The sequence below is a fragment of the Pleuronectes platessa genome, chromosome 1 (assembly GCF_947347685.1).
Source record: "Pleuronectes platessa chromosome 1, fPlePla1.1, whole genome shotgun sequence".
Taxonomy (NCBI): domain Eukaryota; kingdom Metazoa; phylum Chordata; class Actinopteri; order Pleuronectiformes; family Pleuronectidae; genus Pleuronectes; species Pleuronectes platessa.
The window spans coordinates 16852903-16873833 of record NC_070626.1 but is presented as its reverse complement, the minus strand read 5'-3'; the positions used below and the strand labels follow the sequence as shown (position 1 = coordinate 16873833).

General features: G+C 41.1%; 1 protein-coding gene across 1 annotated transcript in view; it reads right to left on the bottom strand.

Annotated features, from left to right (window-relative positions):
• Positions 1–4451: 4451 nt before the first annotated feature.
• The window catches only part of kiaa1549lb (KIAA1549-like b), a 57620-nt gene continuing 41140 nt past the window's right edge, over positions 4452–20931 (bottom strand). Inside the window, exons 12-22 of the mRNA XM_053419289.1 lie at positions 20482–20517; positions 18847–19037; positions 15699–15829; positions 14736–14860; positions 13671–13900; positions 12567–12699; positions 9530–9913; positions 9341–9435; positions 8813–8961; positions 8483–8634; positions 4452–6847 (exon numbers count right to left, since the gene is read on the bottom strand). Of these exons, the coding sequence (XP_053275264.1) occupies positions 6584–6847; positions 8483–8634; positions 8813–8961; positions 9341–9435; positions 9530–9913; positions 12567–12699; positions 13671–13900; positions 14736–14860; positions 15699–15829; positions 18847–19037; positions 20482–20517 (1890 nt within the window). The 3' untranslated portion in view covers positions 4452–6583. The remainder of the gene's footprint in view (positions 6848–8482; positions 8635–8812; positions 8962–9340; positions 9436–9529; positions 9914–12566; positions 12700–13670; positions 13901–14735; positions 14861–15698; positions 15830–18846; positions 19038–20481; positions 20518–20931) is intronic.

Here is a 20931-nt window from a genome sequence, read left to right as displayed (position 1 = left end):
CAATTTAAACACCGAGCAGGACTGTGGAAACTGAATCAGTCAGAGAAAAAGGACTGGAAAATGTCCAATAAGACCAACTAAAACCTGAATACTGAACATTTTAACACCTCAAATTTTAAGTACTTTTGTTTGCTCTTTGTTTCTTCTTTTCTTGACCTAAACACATGTTGGATTTACTTTGAAAAAGCTCTTAATCTATAGAGTAAATAGGTTTGATATTAAGTATTTAGGTAGTCAGAGAGGTCCTGAACACAGGCATATCAGTCTCACTCTGAACTTATTGAGCAAAGTGTTTTTATAGAACTTTGAAATATCCAGAAATGAACTGATTTGATTGTACACATGTTGGATTTACTTTGAAAAAGCTCTTAATCTATAGAGTAAATAGGTTTGATATTCAGTATGTAGGTGGTCAGAGAGGTCCTGAACACAGGCATATCAGTCTCTCTCTGAACTTATTGAGCAAAGTGTTTTTACATTACTTTGAATTATTCTGAAATGATCTATTCCACAGTGAAAATGTTAGACTTTACTTTGAAAAATCTCCAAATATATACAGTAAAAATGTTTGATATTCAGTATGTAGGTGGTCAGAGAGGTCCTGAACACAGGCATATCAGTCTCTCTCTGAACTTATTGAGCAAAGTGATTTTATAGAACTTTGAAATATCCAGAAATGAACTGATTTGATTGTACACATATTGGACTTTTCTTTGAAAAATCTCCAAATCTATACAGCAAAAATATTTGATATTCACTAACTAGGTAGCCAGAGGGTTTCTGAACACAGGCATATCAGTCTCACTCTGAACTTATTGAGCAAAGTATTTTTATAGAACTTTGAAACATCCAGAAATGAACTGATTTGATTATACACATGATGGACTTTACTTTGAAAAATCTCCAAATCTATACAGTAAAAATGTTTAATATTCAGTAAGTAGGTAGCCAGAGGGTTTCTGAACACAGGCATATCAGTCTCACGCTGAACTTAATGAGCAAAGTGTTTTTATAGAACTTTGAAATATCTAGAAATGAACTGATTAGATTGTACACAGGTTGGATTTACTTTGAAAAATCTCTTAATCTATACAATAAATATGTTTGATGTTCAGTATGTACGTATTCAGAGAGGTCCTGAACACAGGCATATCAGTCTCACTGTGAACTTATTGAGCAAAGTGTTTTCATAGAACTTTTAAATATCCAGAAATGAACTGATTTGATTGTACACATGTTGGACTTTTCTTTGAAAAATCTCCAAATCTATACAGCAAAAATATTTGATATTCACTAACTACAGTGCCTTGCATAAGTATTCACCCCCTTTGGACTTTTCTACATTTTGTCATGGTATAACCACAGATTAAAATTTATTTCATCGTGAGTTTATGTCATGGACCAACACAAAATAGTGCATCATTTGGAAGTGGGGGGAAATATTACATGGATTTCACAATTATTTACAAATAAAAATCTGAAAAGTGTTGAGTGCATATGTATTCACCCCCTTTACTGTGAAACCCCTAACAAAGATCTGGTGCGACCAATTGCATTCACAAGTCACATTTGCAAGTCACATAATTAGTAAATAGGGTCCACCTGTCTGCAATTTAATCTCAGTATAAATACACCTGTTCTGTGACGGACTCAGAGTTTGTTGGAGATCATTACTGAACAAACAGCATCATGAAGACCAAGGAGCTCACCAAACAGGTCAGGGATAAAGTTGTGGAGAAATATGAAGCAGGGTTAGGTTATAAAAAAATATCCAGAGCTTTGAACATCTCTCTGAGCACCATAAAATCCATCATAAGAAAATGGAAAGAATATGGCACAACCGCAAACCTACCAAGAGGAGGCCGTCCACCCAAACTGAAGAGTCGGACAAGGAGAACATTTATCAGAGAAGCAACCAGGAGGCCCATGGTTACTCTGGAGGAGTTGCAGAGATCCACAGCTGAGGTGGGAGAATATGTCCACAGGACAACTATTAGTCGTCTACTCCACAAATCTGGCCTTTATGGAAGAGTGGCAAGAAGAAAGCCATTGTTGAAAGGGATCCATAAAAAATCCCGTTTGGAGTTTGCCAGAAGCCATGTGGGAGACACAGCAAACATGTGGAAGAAGGTGCTCTGGTCAGATGAGACCAAAATTGAACTTTTTGGCCTCAATGCAAAACGCTATGTGTGGCGAAAACCCAACACTGCCCCCCCCTGAGCACACCATCCCAACAGTGAAACATGGTGGTGGTAGCATCATGCTGTGGGGATGCTTCTCTTCAGCAGGTACAGGGAAACTGGTCAGAATAGAGGGAAAGATGGATGGAGCCAAATACAGGGAAATCCTTGAAGAAAATCTGATGCAGTCTGCAAAAGACTTGAGACTGGGGCGGAGGTTCATCTTCCAGCAGGACAATGACCCTAAACATACAGCCAGAGCTACAAAGGAATGGTTTGGATTAAAGAATGTTAATGTCTTAAAATGGCCCAGTCAAAGCCCAGACCTCAATCCAATAGAGAATCTATGGCAAGACTTGAAGATTGCGGTTCACAGACGGTCTCCATCCAATCTGACTGAGCTTCATCTTTTTTGCCAAGAAGAATGGACAAACCTTTCCATCTCTAGATGTGCAAAGCTGGTAGAGACATACCCCAAAAGACTTGCAGCTGTAATTGCAGCGAAAGGGGGTTCTACCAAGTATTGACACAGGGGGGTGAATACTTATGCACCCAACAGATGTCAACTTTTTTGTTCTCATTATTGTTTGTGTCACAATAACATTTATTTTGCACCTCCAAAGTACTATGCATGTTTTGTTGATCAAACGGGAAAAAGTTTATTTAAGTCTATTTGAATTCCAGTTAGTAACAGTACATAATGGGAAAAAGTCCAAGGGGGGTGAATACTTATGCAAGGCACTGTAGGTAGCCAGAGGGTTTCTGAACACAGGCACATCAGTCTCACATTCTGATCTTATTGAGCAAAGTGTTTTAATAGAACTTTGAAATATCCAGAAATTAGCTGCTTGAGGCTAAACATGTAGAATTTCTGTGTCGGCTGATTTGACCACAGAGACGTGAGTGTCGGCTGGCTTGACCGCAGTAAACGACTGCGAGGACAAGCTCAAGCCATTGACACAAACTTCTCCTACAACTTCCTCAACTATCACTGATTTCAGTTGATGCAGACTGACCTGAAAGAGACTTGACATTGAAACTTGTTTATCACCAAAAGAAAGTCAGAGGTACTTTAAGGAAAACATTGACGTTGTGTGGCTTTGACGGTTTAAATTGTTGACCTAAAGAAAAAAGCTCAGCTGGAGAGACAGAACAGGTGCTGCCATCAAGCATGGGGCAGGAATTCTTCTTCTCTTATTGATAAGAAAAGTCCTCATCAGCATTGTGCTCCGTGCTGCCACCTCTGGTTGGAGAGTGAACAACAACAGCCAGAGCTCCTGAAGATGTATTGGTCAGAGCTAAGTTCCCGCCAAAGTGTTAATTGTAAATAACTATTCCATTCCATACTAGAATGGGACTAATTAGAGTATACCTCCTCCGCCAAGGCTCAACAGCTCCCTTATGAAACCACATTTAAATTCACGAGAACAATGTTTTCCTTGAATTGCACACACTTATAAATATTATGCCTGATTAAAAAAAAATGTCCCCAATTTTTGTTCATTAAGATGTATTAATTGTTCTCTGAGAAATCAACAGAGATTTGGAAAAAACTCCCTATCTGGGATCTCTCGGATTTCATTAAACTCGATTGAGTAGTAAATCCCGCTAACTTACAAATAATCAATTGCAGACAAAAATAAACACTCCTTGGTCGAGTTATTAAGTGTTGACAGAAATGTGTTATTTTGAATCTGAAAAGAAGAATACACTGAATCAGCAAAATATTTTAAATGCAATAGATATATTTATAACATAAACATAGTATATATACATAGTATGTTTATATCATAGTATAGGCTGAGTAGCATTGTAATACAATAAATAGTGCATTTATGAAATTAAATTCGCCCCCCCTCCCCCCCACACACTATTGATTACAGTACAACAAAAGACATCTGTGTATTCAATGCCTCAGTTGTCTCTGTGTTGATGTCGCTATTAGCAAACTGCTCCAGCATCATGGCTGACTTAAGTCATTCAATGCTACTTTAACCTTTATTCCTAGAAAAAGGGTGTCTTCATTTCATGATGTGACACTTTCACCTCCCTTTGTTATATATAGGTGTTAATAATAATTAATTTACCTATACCACAAATACTAGTAGAGCTGATAGTAGTGTATGGCATCATCACAACAACAGCTTCAATTTTTCTATTGTTCTGCAGCACTAAATAGCATGCAGACAGGTAAAAGGGAAATTAAAGACACACATTTACTCTGTTCCTCTATTAAAACCTTTTATTGAATTATAATCATGTATAGGCTAATATTTCTTTCATCCTCCATCTGTCCCAAGGTATCTCCGTCAGATCAACCTTAGAGGGACATCACATATTACAATTTCAGACAGATGAATAGGAAATGATAAAAACAGTCAGGAAGATAAAAAGAACAAATTTAGCTTACCTCAAATTTCATTTTATAGAATAAATAAACCAATAAACCCCTTTGATTTATCAAGTTTTCTCCATTATCCAGCATGAGAGTGTGGAAAGGTGTTCACTTCTGGTGTATACACAAAAATGGTTTTAATGTATTTCGTACACTTCTTAAGACAATAAGTGCTCATCTGAATGAGTGAGAGGAATCTTGGGAAAACAAGTTTGACTGAAGATTTTGTTGTTCGAAAGATGTTCATTTTTTAAGGGTTTGTCCAAAAATCAAAATGAAAAAAAAAAAGTAATTGCCACTCATAGTTCTCTTTCCCAAGTCACAGCTGACAGACATCCAACAACATAATTCATTTTAACTATTAGCATAGCATTCCATTTGCAATAATATAGTAAAAGTAGGCATCTCACTGTTTATTGCAGCACCCTGTCTGTTGGCCACCGTGCCACAATCTGCAGTCGATTCACAACTTTCCATTTCCCAAAGCAAACCAATTGTTGTAATGACTACATAACTTTTATTTTATTGGATAGTTCATCATCTTATGTTGTGCACTGCCCTTCTATAGGGGCCTTAGTCTTATTAAAAAAAAAAAAATAGGTTGACAGGTAATTCATGTGCAATACGTTCAGCTTTCAGTTAAAAAAAGTACATTTTAACCTCCCTCCTTTATGAGAAGCCACACTCTCCCTTATACAAGTGGCTGCATCCATCTGAAGAAATAACTTCATTCACGGCAGCAAAATAAAAAATGTAAAATTGACTAAATGGTGTAGTTCAATTTATGTTAAAAATATATTTTAAGCCTCAGCATATATGCATTTCAGCTTGAGTCAGTTCTCAGGCAGGCATTCACAATGTTTACTCAAAGCAGGACCAGGACCTCTCATTAGCTCAGAGACCCACAGGAACAGGAAGGTAGGTGCACTCATTAAGATCGTTAAGATGCCTCGAGGCGCAGTAAACAAACGATGAACCCACCTTTATAAGAAGCTGTGGCACTGTTACCAGCAGCCAAGGGAATTATATTTTGGACAGAGATGTTGGGTTAGAATGGCTAATCATTATAATGACTTCCAAGTCATTAAGAAATTGTTGTTTGTCTTTAAGTATTTTAACAATAGTAATTTATTAATAACCAGCCATTACTTTTAATCGGACATGCCTGTGTCAACCATGTCAATGAACAACGTGCACACCCAATCATATATATCAAGGATTAAAGCTTCAATCTGTTTCAGATACACAAACGCAAACATTTCCAGCTACATGTCATATCATCATTGATGCAGTTTAAAATTCGATTTTCAGTTTGGTTAAACTAAAAAAGCAGATTCAAACATACTAGATTGATCCCATTGATCATTAACTAGGAACTAAGGAAGTATAGTTTAAATCAATATGATCAATTAAAAAAACAGATCATTAAAGTCAGTGTTTGTTAATTTTATGGTGTGATATGAAAGTGAACTAAAGATAAAAAAAAAAGTGAATAGTAGTTTGGTTTGGTATGAACTGATTTTCATATCGTCCTAGTTGATCTTAATGGTCTATAAAAAGAGATAAGATACATGATGTCCTTATACTTTATATACACTGCGGTTTACACTTAAACATCTGACAGGAAGTATTTGGTCCTCTCAGTTCAGACAGCAATGCTACTTTCCTCTTCTCAGCCGATGCTGATTCACAAAAAAAGTCTGAAACTGAAAAATGCATTACCCATATTTAGCATATCCTATTAAGAGATGCATGATGCAGTTATCTGGGACATCATTGTTGGAGGATTTTTTTAAAACAATAAACAAAACAACAACATTCTTCTGTTCCTTGAAGTCCGCATAGTTGAAAAACACTAATAGAGAGTGAAAAGAAACCAATCAGTGGGCGATTAGTGGGTAAAGAAGTTCAGTTGTTCTACAGTACAAACATCAAAAATCAGTCTGAAGGAGTACCGCCTCTGTTGTGAAGACACAGTTCACCCACTCCTGCACATGAGGGGGCAGGATTAAAACTCAAACATCTCGTTTTGTTTCTTCGCCAGCTTGGCCACCTCCTGCCGGATGGCCTGCACGAGTGCAGAGGTGGAGAGGCTGCTCAGGGGCATGCTGTCCACGTCCTTCGCCACCTGGGGAAGGCTTTGCTGGGATGCTGTGCTTGGGGCAACGGACGGCTGCTCCAGTGCCTGGTTGTACTCCAGCGGCAGCCTGGTGGGGCTCCCCTGTGGGTAGCGAGGATGAGGAAAAGCCTCGACATACCCAGGCAGGGGCACCTGGAAAAAAGGTCAGCATGAAATCAGTTATACAGCAATTTTATATCATTGCTTCCCACAAAATGAATGGCTGCCAATAGGAAAATAAGCAGGATACAGTGTATGTCAGGGTTCATTTTGCTGAGTGAACATTTTCTCATCCACTGCTTTTCTAGAAATAAATAAATGGGTGATGAGGGGAAGATATACACAGTTGTATGTAGGAGAAAATAATTATAAATCATCCAAAACAACAGGGAATAGAATGAGGGAGGAAAGTAATGAGATTTCTAGATGTGCAAAACTTGTAGAATAATTTATTCCTTCCTTCCTTCATTAGTGTCATATTTATATGACTAAAAACGACGGGGGAAAAGGTGTTCGTTCATAGGAATTATGCTGAACTACCCCGGCATTTTGTTGTGTCCACTCAAAGGCAGCCATACATTTACTTCAGCAAATGGTCTCTAAATGACACTGGCTCTGCAAAAAGACTCTATGTGAAATCATCTGGTTGAAACAGGCGAAAGACAGGGAAATAAGGGAGGGGAGGGTAATAACAACAAATCAGACAAGACAAATGGAAGCTGTGCTATCTTCATTAAAAACAGAGAAGGAAGGGGGGGGGGGGCTCAGAGCTGGAAATAGTATAATGAGGCCCAATCCTGATCAAGGGTAGATAGTAGCATTTTTAATCAATGTCTTTGCCATAATGAGAATCTATGCAAACGACAACACAGAAGTGAGAGATTTCTATTATTATGATCATATTCTTTGTGTTTTAAAAGTTTATTCCCGCTGCAGTGCTGTAGTTCACTTTCAGGCTCTTGGGGGTAGGGCTCCAGAGTAACTTTGGGTCTAGTCTGAAAAAACTAATTTTAAGTAATAATATATAATTATGCACTCACTGACAATAAAGTGTATCAACCATAGACTGTGTACATTACGATGGAGGAACCGTCTCCACATCCTCCCACTATCCAGACACGACTAAAAAATATCCCAGATACAAACGCAGCCATCTTGTGCATTTGGAGCCAGAGACTGCACAGCAGAGAACAGGGGTCGGAGCCGCAGTATTCAGGACCTGTCGACACTTGTGTTCGACCAAACATGAGCAGTCTCAAATGTCAATCATAAACTTTCATCCTGTCTTGACAGCATCAAATAACTGATCAAAACTAAACTCACTGGAAATATTTACATATGAACAAACAACAGTGTGATAAGAACTTCCTTAAATGACAGAAACCATCTTTGAGAAAACTATATTTGGTGATTTTTTTTGTTTGGTCCATGTTTGGTCCCAACAACAAACATGGAAGAGGTGGGATTTATGACTTACATTGCAGCTAGCCACCAGGTGGCGATGCAGACCCTTTTGCTTCAGTTTTGTGAGCAGACATGACTGAACATTATCTACAGTCTATTGTATCAAGAGGCTTCTTTTGTTTTCGTAGCACTTTGCTAACCTGTTCTTGGTCTGGATGAAGAGCGGTTGGGGTCACTGGGACTAATGCTTGAAAACTGGGACACTCACAATTTATTCAAAACATCTCTTCACATTATTGTACCAAAATATGAATTGCTTATCTTATACTTTATTGATGTATTACGACTGGGTGCTTCCAAAACAAGACAAATGGGCTTCCTTACAGAGTCTGCCCACTGTGGTGGTACATCCTCAGGTTCAGGTGGATAGGACATCCAGGATGGACTGTGGTAGGAGGTGGGTGGTGTGGACAGAAAGTATTCTGAGTAGGCGGACCTGGAGGCTGGGATGGCATAGACGGCTGTTATTGGGTTTCCTGGAGAAACGAGAGGAAAGAGCGATAAATGTATTATTTCCACATTTACTGGGGAAGGTAGATTAGAGTAAACATTTTTTCCATTTCAAGAGTTTATTTGGTCAAATGATAACTGTCCTCTAGGTAAGCCCGTCATGAGATACATTTAAAATACAAAGTCAGCTCCTCATATTCATACCTGAGTAGTTGGACAGAGGCTGCTCTGCAGTGATAGATGGAAGTGCTGCTCTGGTTGTTAGCCCATATGGGTTGTTGTCGTGTCGACTCTGCATTTCAGTGACAGATGTCTCTGAGCTCCTTCCCTTGGGCCCCAAGTCAGAAGTGGAACTGAGTTGGACAGAGATGGAAGAGGGCAAAACATGGAGTTGCTGTAATGCTGCACCAGTGTCACTAGATGGCAGCCATGTTCCATATGGAAAGAGTCAGTTGCTCATTAACATTCCTGACATCTCTCAATGCACTATTTCAAGATTAAAATTTATAGACGGCCTCAAATCACCTGTGCCACAGCGCAATACCAAGGGAATATGTGGTCCCTGAATATGAATTTGAATGTGAATAAATGTGGAATATCTGATGGGCTGCATCTGTGTGTGCGTGTGTGTGTGTGTGTGTGTGTGTTTGTGTGTGTGTGTGTGTGTGTGTGTGTGTGTGTGTGTGTGTGTGTGTGTGTGTGTGTGTGTGTGTGTGTGTGTGTGTGTGTTACCGTCTTAAGGCAGCCCCAGGCGGAGGTCCAGTGCGAGGTGGTAGAGGGGGAGGAGAACCCATGGCCATCTCAGGAAGCTGGGTGAAGCGAAAGGCCTAAGACAGACAGTGAAAGGCATTTAAGGTTACACAGCAGACTCTACAACACGTCACTTCTTGAGAGAAGTGGAAATAATGTCGTCCCACTCACTGGTTTAGGCAGGCTGCACTGATACACGTCTGCGCCATATGAAGGTACCCACTGCAGACCCCCTCGCCCACAGTTCATCGTGCCCGGAGCACTGGTCACCACATCTACGTAGGGGAGGGGAGGCGGGCTAGAGTTGTAGTGGTCAGGAGGGGGCTGGTGATGGTTGTGGTGGTGGGACTGCCTTCCGGACGTGGACTGTCCCCCTGAGGCCAGGCTGAACGCCTCCTCCAGCAGCAGGTGCATCTGCTGCCGCACTTCATCGATGGACGGCTGTGAGCTCAGAGTAGACGTCTCTGAGTGGCCTTTCAGGCCCCGGCCGTACATGTATCCCCGCGGACCCATTAGACGGTCAACATTCGTCTCTTCAATCAACTCAGGCTCAGTCTGAAACATGTACGCACACAGAAACGCCGCTGTGACTTCAGAAGCTACACACATTTTCAAACTTGGACTTGCTAGTACACATCTACAGTGTGAGATGTTTTATAGAAGAATGTGAAGGTGATGACATCTTTATAACATGAGCTACACTGGCACTCAGCCAACTGGTCTGTATTTTTATTTGGACCTGCACCAAATTTCTCATAAATATCAGTCTCTAAAAAACGATTTAAAAAAAGAATCAAGATCCATGAAACATTCCTTGAGAAATCAAGGAAAATGTTTTAAGACGCTGTATCTCACAATGTTAAAGAAAGTGAAAAAGAATCCTGGATCTACCAAAATGTAATGGTTCCTCCTTGATCTATTCCACATCCTTCCACCTAGCTCTGTGTTAATCCGTCAAGTAGTTTTTGCATAATCCAGATAACTAAACGTCAAACAAATGCTTATCTTCCTTTGCAGAAGCAATCAAAAGATATGAAACTCCGATACAATTGTTATAAGTATAAAAATAGAGCACTCAGGTAGAAGGTAGTGTTATGGGAATGGCTAGTCACACTTCAGCCACAACCTGAGGTAGATGTTTAACTGGGTGATAATCTGCACTTTTTAAACAGCTTCTGGAAGCCATTCTCTGATATTATTTTATATCTTCCTTCTCTGTGTCTGTTCTCTTATCTTCAATATATTCAGTGCAACCATTATCCTCTCTCCCTTGCATATTCATTGCCTCAAATCATTTACTTGCAACTTTGCCCTATCTTTCCCATCTTTTTCTCACATTTTCAAAAGTCCCTGCGATTTTATTCTTAATTTTTATCATATCCTCTTCTCCTCCTCCTCCCTCTTTCAACCTCTGTTTCCATTTATCCAGCCCTTATACTCGTGGTGATGAATTAATATGAGTTCAGGGCTGCCCTACTTCCAGTGCGAATAAGACTGTGGCCACATGAGACCCAGCGTATAGTGCACCTCATAAATCAGCCCCCCCTGCTACATGAAGCAACGGAGACTTGCATCTGCAGAGCCGGGGCCTGCAGCTACACACAGCTCACAGTGATCAACAGGGCCAGGAGTTCTGAAAATGGACCGTGTAGCTTGGACTGACTACTGTGCAGAGAGTGAACACATGCCGAACACATGGCTGCACCGAGTTTAGTCCCAGCAAGTACACAACAAGAAAAGAGTCATGGGAATGTTGGAATCAGAGCACACTATATGTCAAAACAGTTTCAATTTGTGGAGCTTGTTGGGAGGCCTATGTTACAGAATTGATCAGGTTTGTCATCTTAAGACCTCTGATACTGTGCTCATGTCACCACTAGAGAGCCTGGTATTTCTACATCAATGCACAAGAAGCCATTTTCACATGCCATAGTAGAAAAAGCACATGGTTATACTGTCGTATAGATCTTTCTAACATGGTTCTGGACAGGATTCTGAAATTCTCAGGCTTTTTAAGTACTATTCCATATGTTTATGTTAGTTATCTCCCTTCTTGGAATGATCTATGACCTAGGGAATAATCTCTGACCTGCTAACGGATTGGTGAAGATTTAGCAGGCATCTTAAACTTAAGGTACCAAAACATGTCCATGTTTAGTCAGAGACCCTATGGGTGACATCATTTTATCTCCATTTGGGGGTAAACACCTCCCCTATAAGAATCTTTGCCTGGCAGAGGCAAGGCAGACTTTCACTATCTGGCTTGTGATTGTCTCCGGGTATACCATGGTGCCCGTCTGACCTGTGATTCTTCTTTGTAATAAACGTATTATACAAACAAGAACGAGGTCCGCTGAGATTCCTTCATCAACACCAAACTTCTACAACATCATCGACCTCTCGGCTAGATAGAATATACCATAGTACAAAATTAGGTTCTGTGTTGTTATACGTCATTATGCCAGTGAGCCAGGATGCAAGATACCAGAGCTAGTTACACCCGAGTTTTTCATGCTGTGATACGTCAAATATTTAGGACAGCAGTTATTTCTAAACCAGCGCAAACCAGAATGCAAACCCTCTTCCTGCCTGACTCCACATCAGAACAGTAAGGTAACTATAAAAAGGTGTACATAAACCTGCCATCCTGAATTATATATCTAAATGACAGGACCTTATAATTGTTAAATTATGAAAGAACCACTTCTCTTGTGCTGTGGCACACTTGACGCCTGTTTCCTAAACAGACTAATAACAGACCAATGATCTCCGATTGATTATTATCTTTTCTATTTTTTATTTCCATCTTATTGATGTAAATACAGTGACATCAGTGTATTTTTTATTATCATCTGAATTTGCTCACAAGCATTTGAACACATACTGTTAACAAACATATGTTTGCGTTGGAACAGACTTTCCTCAGCACATCAATAATACATAAAATAAGATGAAAAGTTTATATGCAATTCAGAGGTAAAAGCTTCTATTCCTTATGCATCATTTGTGCAAGAGCCTTCTAAATGTGTAATGCATATAACCTACTACAATTTAAAAAGTAACGACACAATGTTGCCCTGTCCATTATTTGTATATATTTGTATACATATTTGTAATTTGAGTATGAAGGGGGCCATTTTCCAGAATGACAAACTTTCACTGCATCATTCTGAGAGACGGGGTCAGTGGATGATGAAATGCGACTCACGTCATAGCCGCTGTTGCGGATGCCTCTCCTGGGTCGCTCCCTCATAACGAGCAGGTCCATCTCCGTCCCTCCAGGACTCGGACTGCTCAGACTCTGCCGGCTGCGATAGGCCGTCTGCCCTACCTGGGAGTGCCTGCCAATTAGAGTGAGGAGTGGAGGCAGTTAGACCTGGGGTAGTTATTAGATTAAAGCTTTTCAAAGGATTTTGTCCGTTGTTTTCGTATGCCTGCTGTGGAAGTGACTTGGGGGGGCGGGGGAAGATGATGAACAACGTTGGGAAAAGTTTTTACTTTTCAGAGAGTTATATAAATCGAGACACATGACAAATAGAATAGATATATAATAAGGAGACTGAGAAGAGGATTATGAGTTTGTGTATTCAAAATAATATTTTCAAAATGTTACACCACTGGCAAAATGTGAGACCAGCCAAGTGTTTTCCACAGTAAGATACAATATTAATAAGGGTACCAAAGTATATATACACAATCAGTGACTGAGGGCAAGCGGAATGCGAATTACACTTCAGTTGGGGGAAGGTGTGCTGTTGGTGAAGCTGATCGGCTACAAGCAAATTTCGACTGTAAATTACTGCGAGAAAATAACATAATTTAAACATGAGCCACAATTCACGAGCAGCTTTGTGTTCTGAATGCAGCTGGTACATGTTAATCTGGTGAGGAAAAGACTGTTTGCATACTTGACCTATATTTGTAATATCCAAACACGGTGCATCTCTATGTGCATCTGTGAATCAGAGGCAGGAATGAACCAACACACCGGACCAGCCAACACACTGCCAACCCTCTTATCTCCATTACCGCAGCTCAGGACTTGGATACGACTAATCACACAGACCTGATGGGTCTCTCACTGCCGAGTAAGACAGGGTAATGACAAAATTAGAGGGGGCCTGATTCACTTATCTATAAGCTAATTAGACAAGGCAGGGGTCAGTGGTTACAGATATCTGGGCATGGTGAGAAGCCCAATCAGCCAATACTGTGTCTGTTAAAACTGTGACCTCGTCTCCTCACACACTTATGTAAGCACGGATTTCACTTTCTGTTTACACCCAGGTTCCACTTGCTTTTCCACTCTCACCTCCTGTGAGACTTGACATAAGTGGAACCTCGCTCATCATCAGGCTCCAGTGGTCTGCCATGCTCACCGGCTGCCCTCTCATGGCCGTGCCGCTGTCTCTGCTCCGGGACTCGGCTGCCGCTGCTGCCGTCAGCGGAGGGGAAGTCATAGTAGCCCTTCCTCTTGGCCTTCAGCCTCAGCTTGTTCCTGTAGTGCTCGATGTCGGACTTCTGCTTCAGAGCCAAGTTCACCTGCAGAGAAGAAAAGAGCGCAGGACGCGATGGAACACGGGAGATCAGGATGGAAACAAGACACAGAAGGTTCTTCTTGCTGTGCCTGGTTTGGTTCGGCTTTGTCTAAGAAATGTGTGAGGATACAAGGTCAGAGGGTTCATGAGAACATGAAGCTGTTATGCAACAATCAGTCAGAAAGAAACCGCACATGTTTCTTATTTTTCATGGGTAATATATGGCTTCAAAACTGTTTGTGGTTAGTTTCTAGTCGACTAAAACAGACTTATCTTGTACTTTACAATAATCTCACTATATATATGAATATATCTTCACTAATGTTACCTTAAACGAATCTTCTCACTAATTTAAAACTGTGCTGTAACATTTGTTCTCTTCTATGTTTAATTTTACATTACTGCTGCATCTTTTAAAGCCCCTGAAATCTTTTTTCTCTATACTGCACTAAATATTCACAGCTAAGTAAGAGCAAAATCCAAGTTAAAAGCTTGGGAGAATGCAAACTTAGTGTGAATAAATGAATTCAACACTTAAATGCTCATTATTTTCTGCAGGACCTCATCAGTGTGATCATGGTTTGATTGACAAGGGGGTTTCAACACAAACACACAGCCCCATAACCACATCAACAATTTGATGGTCATGCTTAAATTTGATTTGTGTGAAGTAATGTGATCGTTTTCAATCTGAACCTTAAGACCAGTGAGAAAAGGAAGGACAAAAACTTTTAAATATACTTAGATTACAAAATGTTCTAACTTTTGTAGAAAGTGGTTCACAGATCTATATGTGTATATCAGTCTGCGTATCTCTACTAACGGCTGTGGTGCTTCACCTCTCCGTTGACAATGGCTGACTCGTGGCTGCGGACAGACGATGCAGGGTGGGAGTAGCTGGGCTGAGCCGCCACAGGCTTTATGGAAATGAGCTGCAGGGAGCCAGAGGAGGAGTCATACGGATCTGAAGAACAGAGAGGGAGTTCACTCACACAGAGACTACAAATACCTCTAATCGTTTACACTGTCAGTCAGAGAGGAACAAACTATCACGCTGCCTCCTCACCCTCCACCTCTCTCTCTCTCACCACCTTGTCCCTCTGCGGTCGGCACAGCGGGATTATGTCAAACGTCAAGTCGCCTGCATCAGCAAATGAAGAGGCGGACAGAGACAATAGATCACACAGATATGGCTCAGGGCTCCGAGGTTGTGCCAATGCATCTCTTTGATAGATGGAAGCGACTGACTTTGCACTTTTGATTCCTTATCTGACATCAGACAAGCTCGACTCAATTCTAGGTTCCCCTCGACTCAGCTGATGAATTATTCAAATCCGTCCATTAAGAAAATCATAATCTTGAGAGCGCAGTCCAATTTACGAAGCAGAGTTTTTTTTTATTTGATTAATTTAACTCGCACCCGCGGCACGAGGAACAGTTAGCATCTTTATATGCGTCTTTTATCATTTGCAGTGCTGAATGTGTGAGTGTATGTGCGTTGTATGTCACAGCATCCAGTTCTCTGACATACTGTATCATATCAGCCGAGTGTCTGTCTCATGCATATTCACTGGGTCCATCTTTGCTTGCGGCAGGCAGGCTACATATCTGGATGTACATGAAAAGAAATGATAGAGTGGCAGTGCCTCTCTCTTAGGGAACCTGTGTGCATGAGACACCGAGATGTTTGGAGAAGTTTCCCCGTGCAGGAGGGAACTGGAAAAAGACACACCTGACCTCGCCTGCAGAAGAAGCTGTAAAGAAAGAAATCATTTGCATTTGCATCGGCCTGTGACTCTCACCGTCCCTCTTGCGCGTCTCCTCCTTTGTCAGTTTCTGCTGAGCTGTGACTTTCGGCGCCGTCAAGCCCCTGCCGGTATTCAGCTTCTCTGATTCGTCGCTGATGACGGAACCGTCCTCGCTCGGCAACTTGCTGCAAGTAACCATAGCAACAGGAAAGGCGGTGAGCTCTCGGGGGGGCTGGGCACGCAGCCAGGTTATGTCATTCCTCCCTTTAACAACCTCACCTTCCTCTCCCCCATCGCTCCAGCCGGAGTCCAGCAAACATAATAAATCGTTATTGTATTTTTATGTATGTGTGCTCATATTAGAACCGTCTCTATACCACTGCTTGTTTTTAAAAGAAGAACAGTTTAGTTTAGACTTTTCAGCAATTTGTGTTCAGGTTTATTTAATTGATATCCACTTGTTTTACATTAAGATAGAAAATCCTGGGAAAACCAGCTGACTGTTGCAAAACTCTACAAAACAGTACAAGTACAAGAAACGGTCAGCAACTGGTCACATTTCATATTTTGGAATAACGCTGGAAACAAGTGTGTTTATATGTGAGTGTGTGTGTGTGCAGTTCTTAATGTATCTGTCCTTTTGTAAACTTGTTAATTTTTTATGTCCATGTGTCTCTTCTTCATATGCATTGTGTCTGCGTTCATCACAGTATCAAAACCAGAGTGTGTTCATGTCCGGGGGAACGCAGGACTGCTTCTCCCATTAATTGGACAAACAATTGCTTTATCCAATTCTTGTTTCACAAGCTTCAAACACTGCAGTGTAGTTGGAATTAGAGCTGATCAAGCGGCGGCTCAGAGGACCACGAGGCTGACAGTGACATCAAAGCGCCATGGTCTATCCTCTAATTGTCTGGTAAAAATGATAACTGCAAAGGGAGACAGTGGAACAGCGGCCGCCCTCCCCTGCTCTCGTCTAGGCAGTGCTGTCGGGAGCTGGCTCCATGCAACAGTCGCGGGTTCCACAAAGACGTGTGATTTGTTATAATTAATTGAGGTGTACAGAAACCTCTGGCTGCATGAGAGGGATGTATGGTTGAGCCTGAGTTGGTGTTCAGGGGCTAACGGACTTGTTTGACCTTAAAACAAACCAAGGGATGAATTCAGAGAGGAAGAAGCAACTGTCATTTGTCTATATCGATATTAAAGAATAAAATTTACCTCATAGTTCCATCACACAAGTTTCTCTCTGGTGGAATCATTCACACACTGATGTTACTTTTTATCACAAGGTACAACAGGTGAATGAAAAGAATGTCTGCAATTACATAGCAAGTGTCCACCCCTCCGTTAACTACACTGCTGATACTTTAATGGGTCGCGGGGGGGAGCTGCCAGATGTGCCAGCGTCAGAAATTATATTAGCCCCAACCTGCATGTCTTTTGGACTATGGGAGGAAGCTGGAGTACCAGAGAAAACGGAGGCAGACACAGAAAGACCTCGACTCAACTGGGATTCGAACCCCAAACCTTCTTGCAACAACAGGGCTAACAACCGCAAAAACTGAGCTGCCCACTAAAGCAATTACTGCGCTATTTAACTGATATAACAGTCCAGTTTTTGCAATTCGCACAGCGCATCTATTTGCAGCACTTTTGCTATGAGAAGGGGGAATTATGGGGTTCAGTATCTTGCTCAAGGACACCTCGGCATGCGGAACGGGGAAGACAGGCATTGAACCGCCGGCCTTTTTTGTTAGAGAGCGAAAGCTATCCCAACTGAGCCACAGCCATCCGATTGTTTTGTCTTAATTTTTTTGTTCATCAGTCATTCGTGAAGCTCCTTGAACCTCTATGAAAGGAGCTATACAAATAAAGTTTGATTGATTGACTGATTGATTTATTTTCTACCGTTAAACCAGAAGGACACTGGTCAGTTGCCAAAGTTCTCCTCGAGACATGATCTCATAAAATCACAGAAACCTTTTAGACAAATAGTTTGATACAACAGCAAATAAACAACTTTTGCTGCCTCAGAAGGCTCCGGAAAATAATTACTGCAGGACCCTCAGTCCATAGATTTCCTGTTGTGTCACATAAATTTCCCTGGATCTCATTATGCTGCGGGGCTTTAAAAAATGTTGCCCTTTTGCTTTTACTCGATTTAATAATTTAGCATGATTTAACGTGGCAATTAATTTCAGAAACGCTGCCACTGACTGTCAGATGAGGGAAATGGTCCATTTCACCTAGCCATACAGCGGACCCTGTTAATGACGGCCTATCACTCAGGATCAGGGTCGAACGAGGACAGACAATAGGGCCGGAGGGACCTGAGTGTTATATCACCCTGCCTCTCTCTCTCTCTCTCTCTCTCTCTCTTTATGTGACCCAGGAGCTTTCTGATAGAGCAGTACGCGTGCACGCACACACACACACAACCACACACTTTGGATGTTTGCCATCAGTAGGATATGTCAGGTTGGACTGTCATGGCTGAGCTGCCTGTCATCTGGTTGAGGAGGACACATGTTGCCCTCTAACACGCCAACTTGTTAAATGAGACAATCACAGCTGAGACTGTTGAAAGCTGAGCCTCGTCTTTCCTCTGCTCTATCGACTCTACACATTCGCCCTCAGCCAAACACATGTTATGGATCCAAGAATTAAACAAAATTATCTTCGCTATGAACTACAATATTATGATAGCATATTTCTTTCTTTCACAAAAAGTGAGGAGAATTACCATTTTCATTTCATCTCTTTAAATTTTAGAAAGTACTTCCACCAGCTGATAACTTAACTTTAATGTTTGCAAAGTTTGGATTCGAAACGTGAATTCTAATAAACTCAAACAATGTCTCTCATGTATTATTGGGTGTCGTTTGCCGTGAAGCTGCCCCGGGCTATTTCATCATCATAATCTCTCTACCCATTAGTTCTGCCAGACACACAAATCTGTATGTAAACGACATCTTTTCAAATCGACCGTCATGTTCTAATGTTTCTACGGGTCCTTGATAGAAAAAACTTTGAATGTCATAAGGTATTGCGACCTACATCGTTACTCTTAATGCAGTGTTTTATCTTATCTAAAAAGTGACTGAATGTCAATAAGAAGTAGCCCCTCCTGCAGTTTGATTTTGTTTATATCTCTTTGTGATGCAGGTGTCTATGGACATGTAAGGAGAAAACTTATTACCTTTTACGTTTGTCAGTGCTGAGGCTTTTCTTGTTGCCGGTTCCGTCGAGTTGCAGGGCCTTTTCTAGAGCATGAGGCGTGTCTCGAATCTGCAGGGACATGACTAATGTATCCTGACTGACAGGCAGGGTCTCCTCGTCCCCTCCCTGCTGGCCCAGGTGCTGCTTGGCATAGTCGAACCCCTGGACCGGCTGGTGGACGGGTTGAGTGAAGATGGAGAAAGACAAAAGGGACAGTTTAAGGAACAATGAAGACGGGAGAGAGACAAAAGTGATAAACATCTGAAAATAGCCCAAGAGTGTATCCTTTTCCGAGATGTCCGGAGGATTCAGAGAACTGGACTGAGATGACTGTGCTTGTCTGCTTTGAAACAGATAAGCACAGATTTATCCAAGGCCCTTTTTCATCCTCGTCCAAATTCGTGTCAAAAAAATGATTCACAGTGGGCGGTGAGAAGATGAGATTTGAAGACTTACACTGACATATGAAGTTGAAAAATATATACAGAACACATTGGAGGATGAGAGGGTGGAAGAAGAGAGCCACAGTGTTTTTACTGCACATGTTTCTCTATAAATATGTCCACAGGTAAATAGGAAAAGGTACAGAGTGGGTGGAAGGAGTTCAAATCCCACACACACACACACACACACACAGACACACACACACACACACACAAACACACACTCATTCAATATTTAGGGTCGCTATAATTGCAGTGTCATAAATTGCAGAATCAATAAGTGATTCTCTTCTGACTGAGGAACATTACTCCTCTCTCTTCCAAGCAAACACACACACACACACACACGTAGACACAGACACACAGACACACACACACACACACACATACATATATACTTAAGTGTGTGCTACCGTAGCTGGTTTCAAAAGCAGGAACTCTCTTGCGAGGATGTGTGATGAAAGTGAACGCAATTGAGGAAGTCATGGTGCAAGAAACTCAATCAAATTTTAATAAAACACTATCTATATAAGAATAACTTTTTACATTATTTATCTCACAGAGCCAACAATGTACATGAAATGTTGCTTCAGTGTCTTTTCACATGTGTGTACAATAATAAATATTTTCCACCTGACTTTGCAGGACCTCAGACTTTACAGAATGATAACTGCTCCAGAAGCAGCACTGAAGTTTAATACAGAGGATTCTGAGACTACCTCTCTAATGAAATTCTATGAATAAAGCAGTGGCTCATGTTCAGTGTTGCACTCTGCGTTTTCATTATTCCACACAGAACAGTGAACATGGAGCTGCAAAGATCACGTTGATTAGGACACTGTGAGACCCTTGATGTAATGGAAGTAGTTTTCAATCTTCATCACAAACAAACAACTTTCAGTTAATACCCACGGACACACATCACTCATTCTGCTTGAGATCCGTAATAACTTCTCTCTGTAAAGCTTCCTGCTGCTGCTTTCAGAGGAATAGGCGACGCCAGCCTTTTATCCTCATGCTGTTGTACCGTGAGTTTCCATCAGCAGAATTATTGAAATATATCATAGTTGATGTTGGCATGGAATCCCATTCAAATCCTACTGTCAGCACAGCTGAGCACTGAAGATGCACACAGAGATGGGTAATGAGGAGAAACAGAGAAACGCAGATACCTGGTGAAAATAGCCCACATCTCTGCGATACGTCATCTGAAAACGAGCGGAAGACAAAGTGTTTTAAGCAGTGTGTGTGTTTGTGTATGTGTGTGTGTGTGTGTGTGTATGTGTGTGTGTGAGTGTGTGTGTGAATCCCACATATTTACACAGGTCATACATATTGAAAGTTTAGCTCCCCTGCTCTCCCTACCACTCTTTCTTACTTATGAATAGAACAAAATGACAACTTTCTTTCCTTGAAACTCTCTATTGAATGATTTGGAATTTAATAATAATTCATGGACAATAAAGTGATTCCTCTCTCTGCATACAAACAGTCACCCACACATTGGTCATTGTAGACTTTCATCACTTACTGACATTAACATTAACATGTGTTCTAGCACACATGTTGAATCACATGGTTTTAAAGTAACATATTCCTTCTCTAGGGTTACAATTTATAAT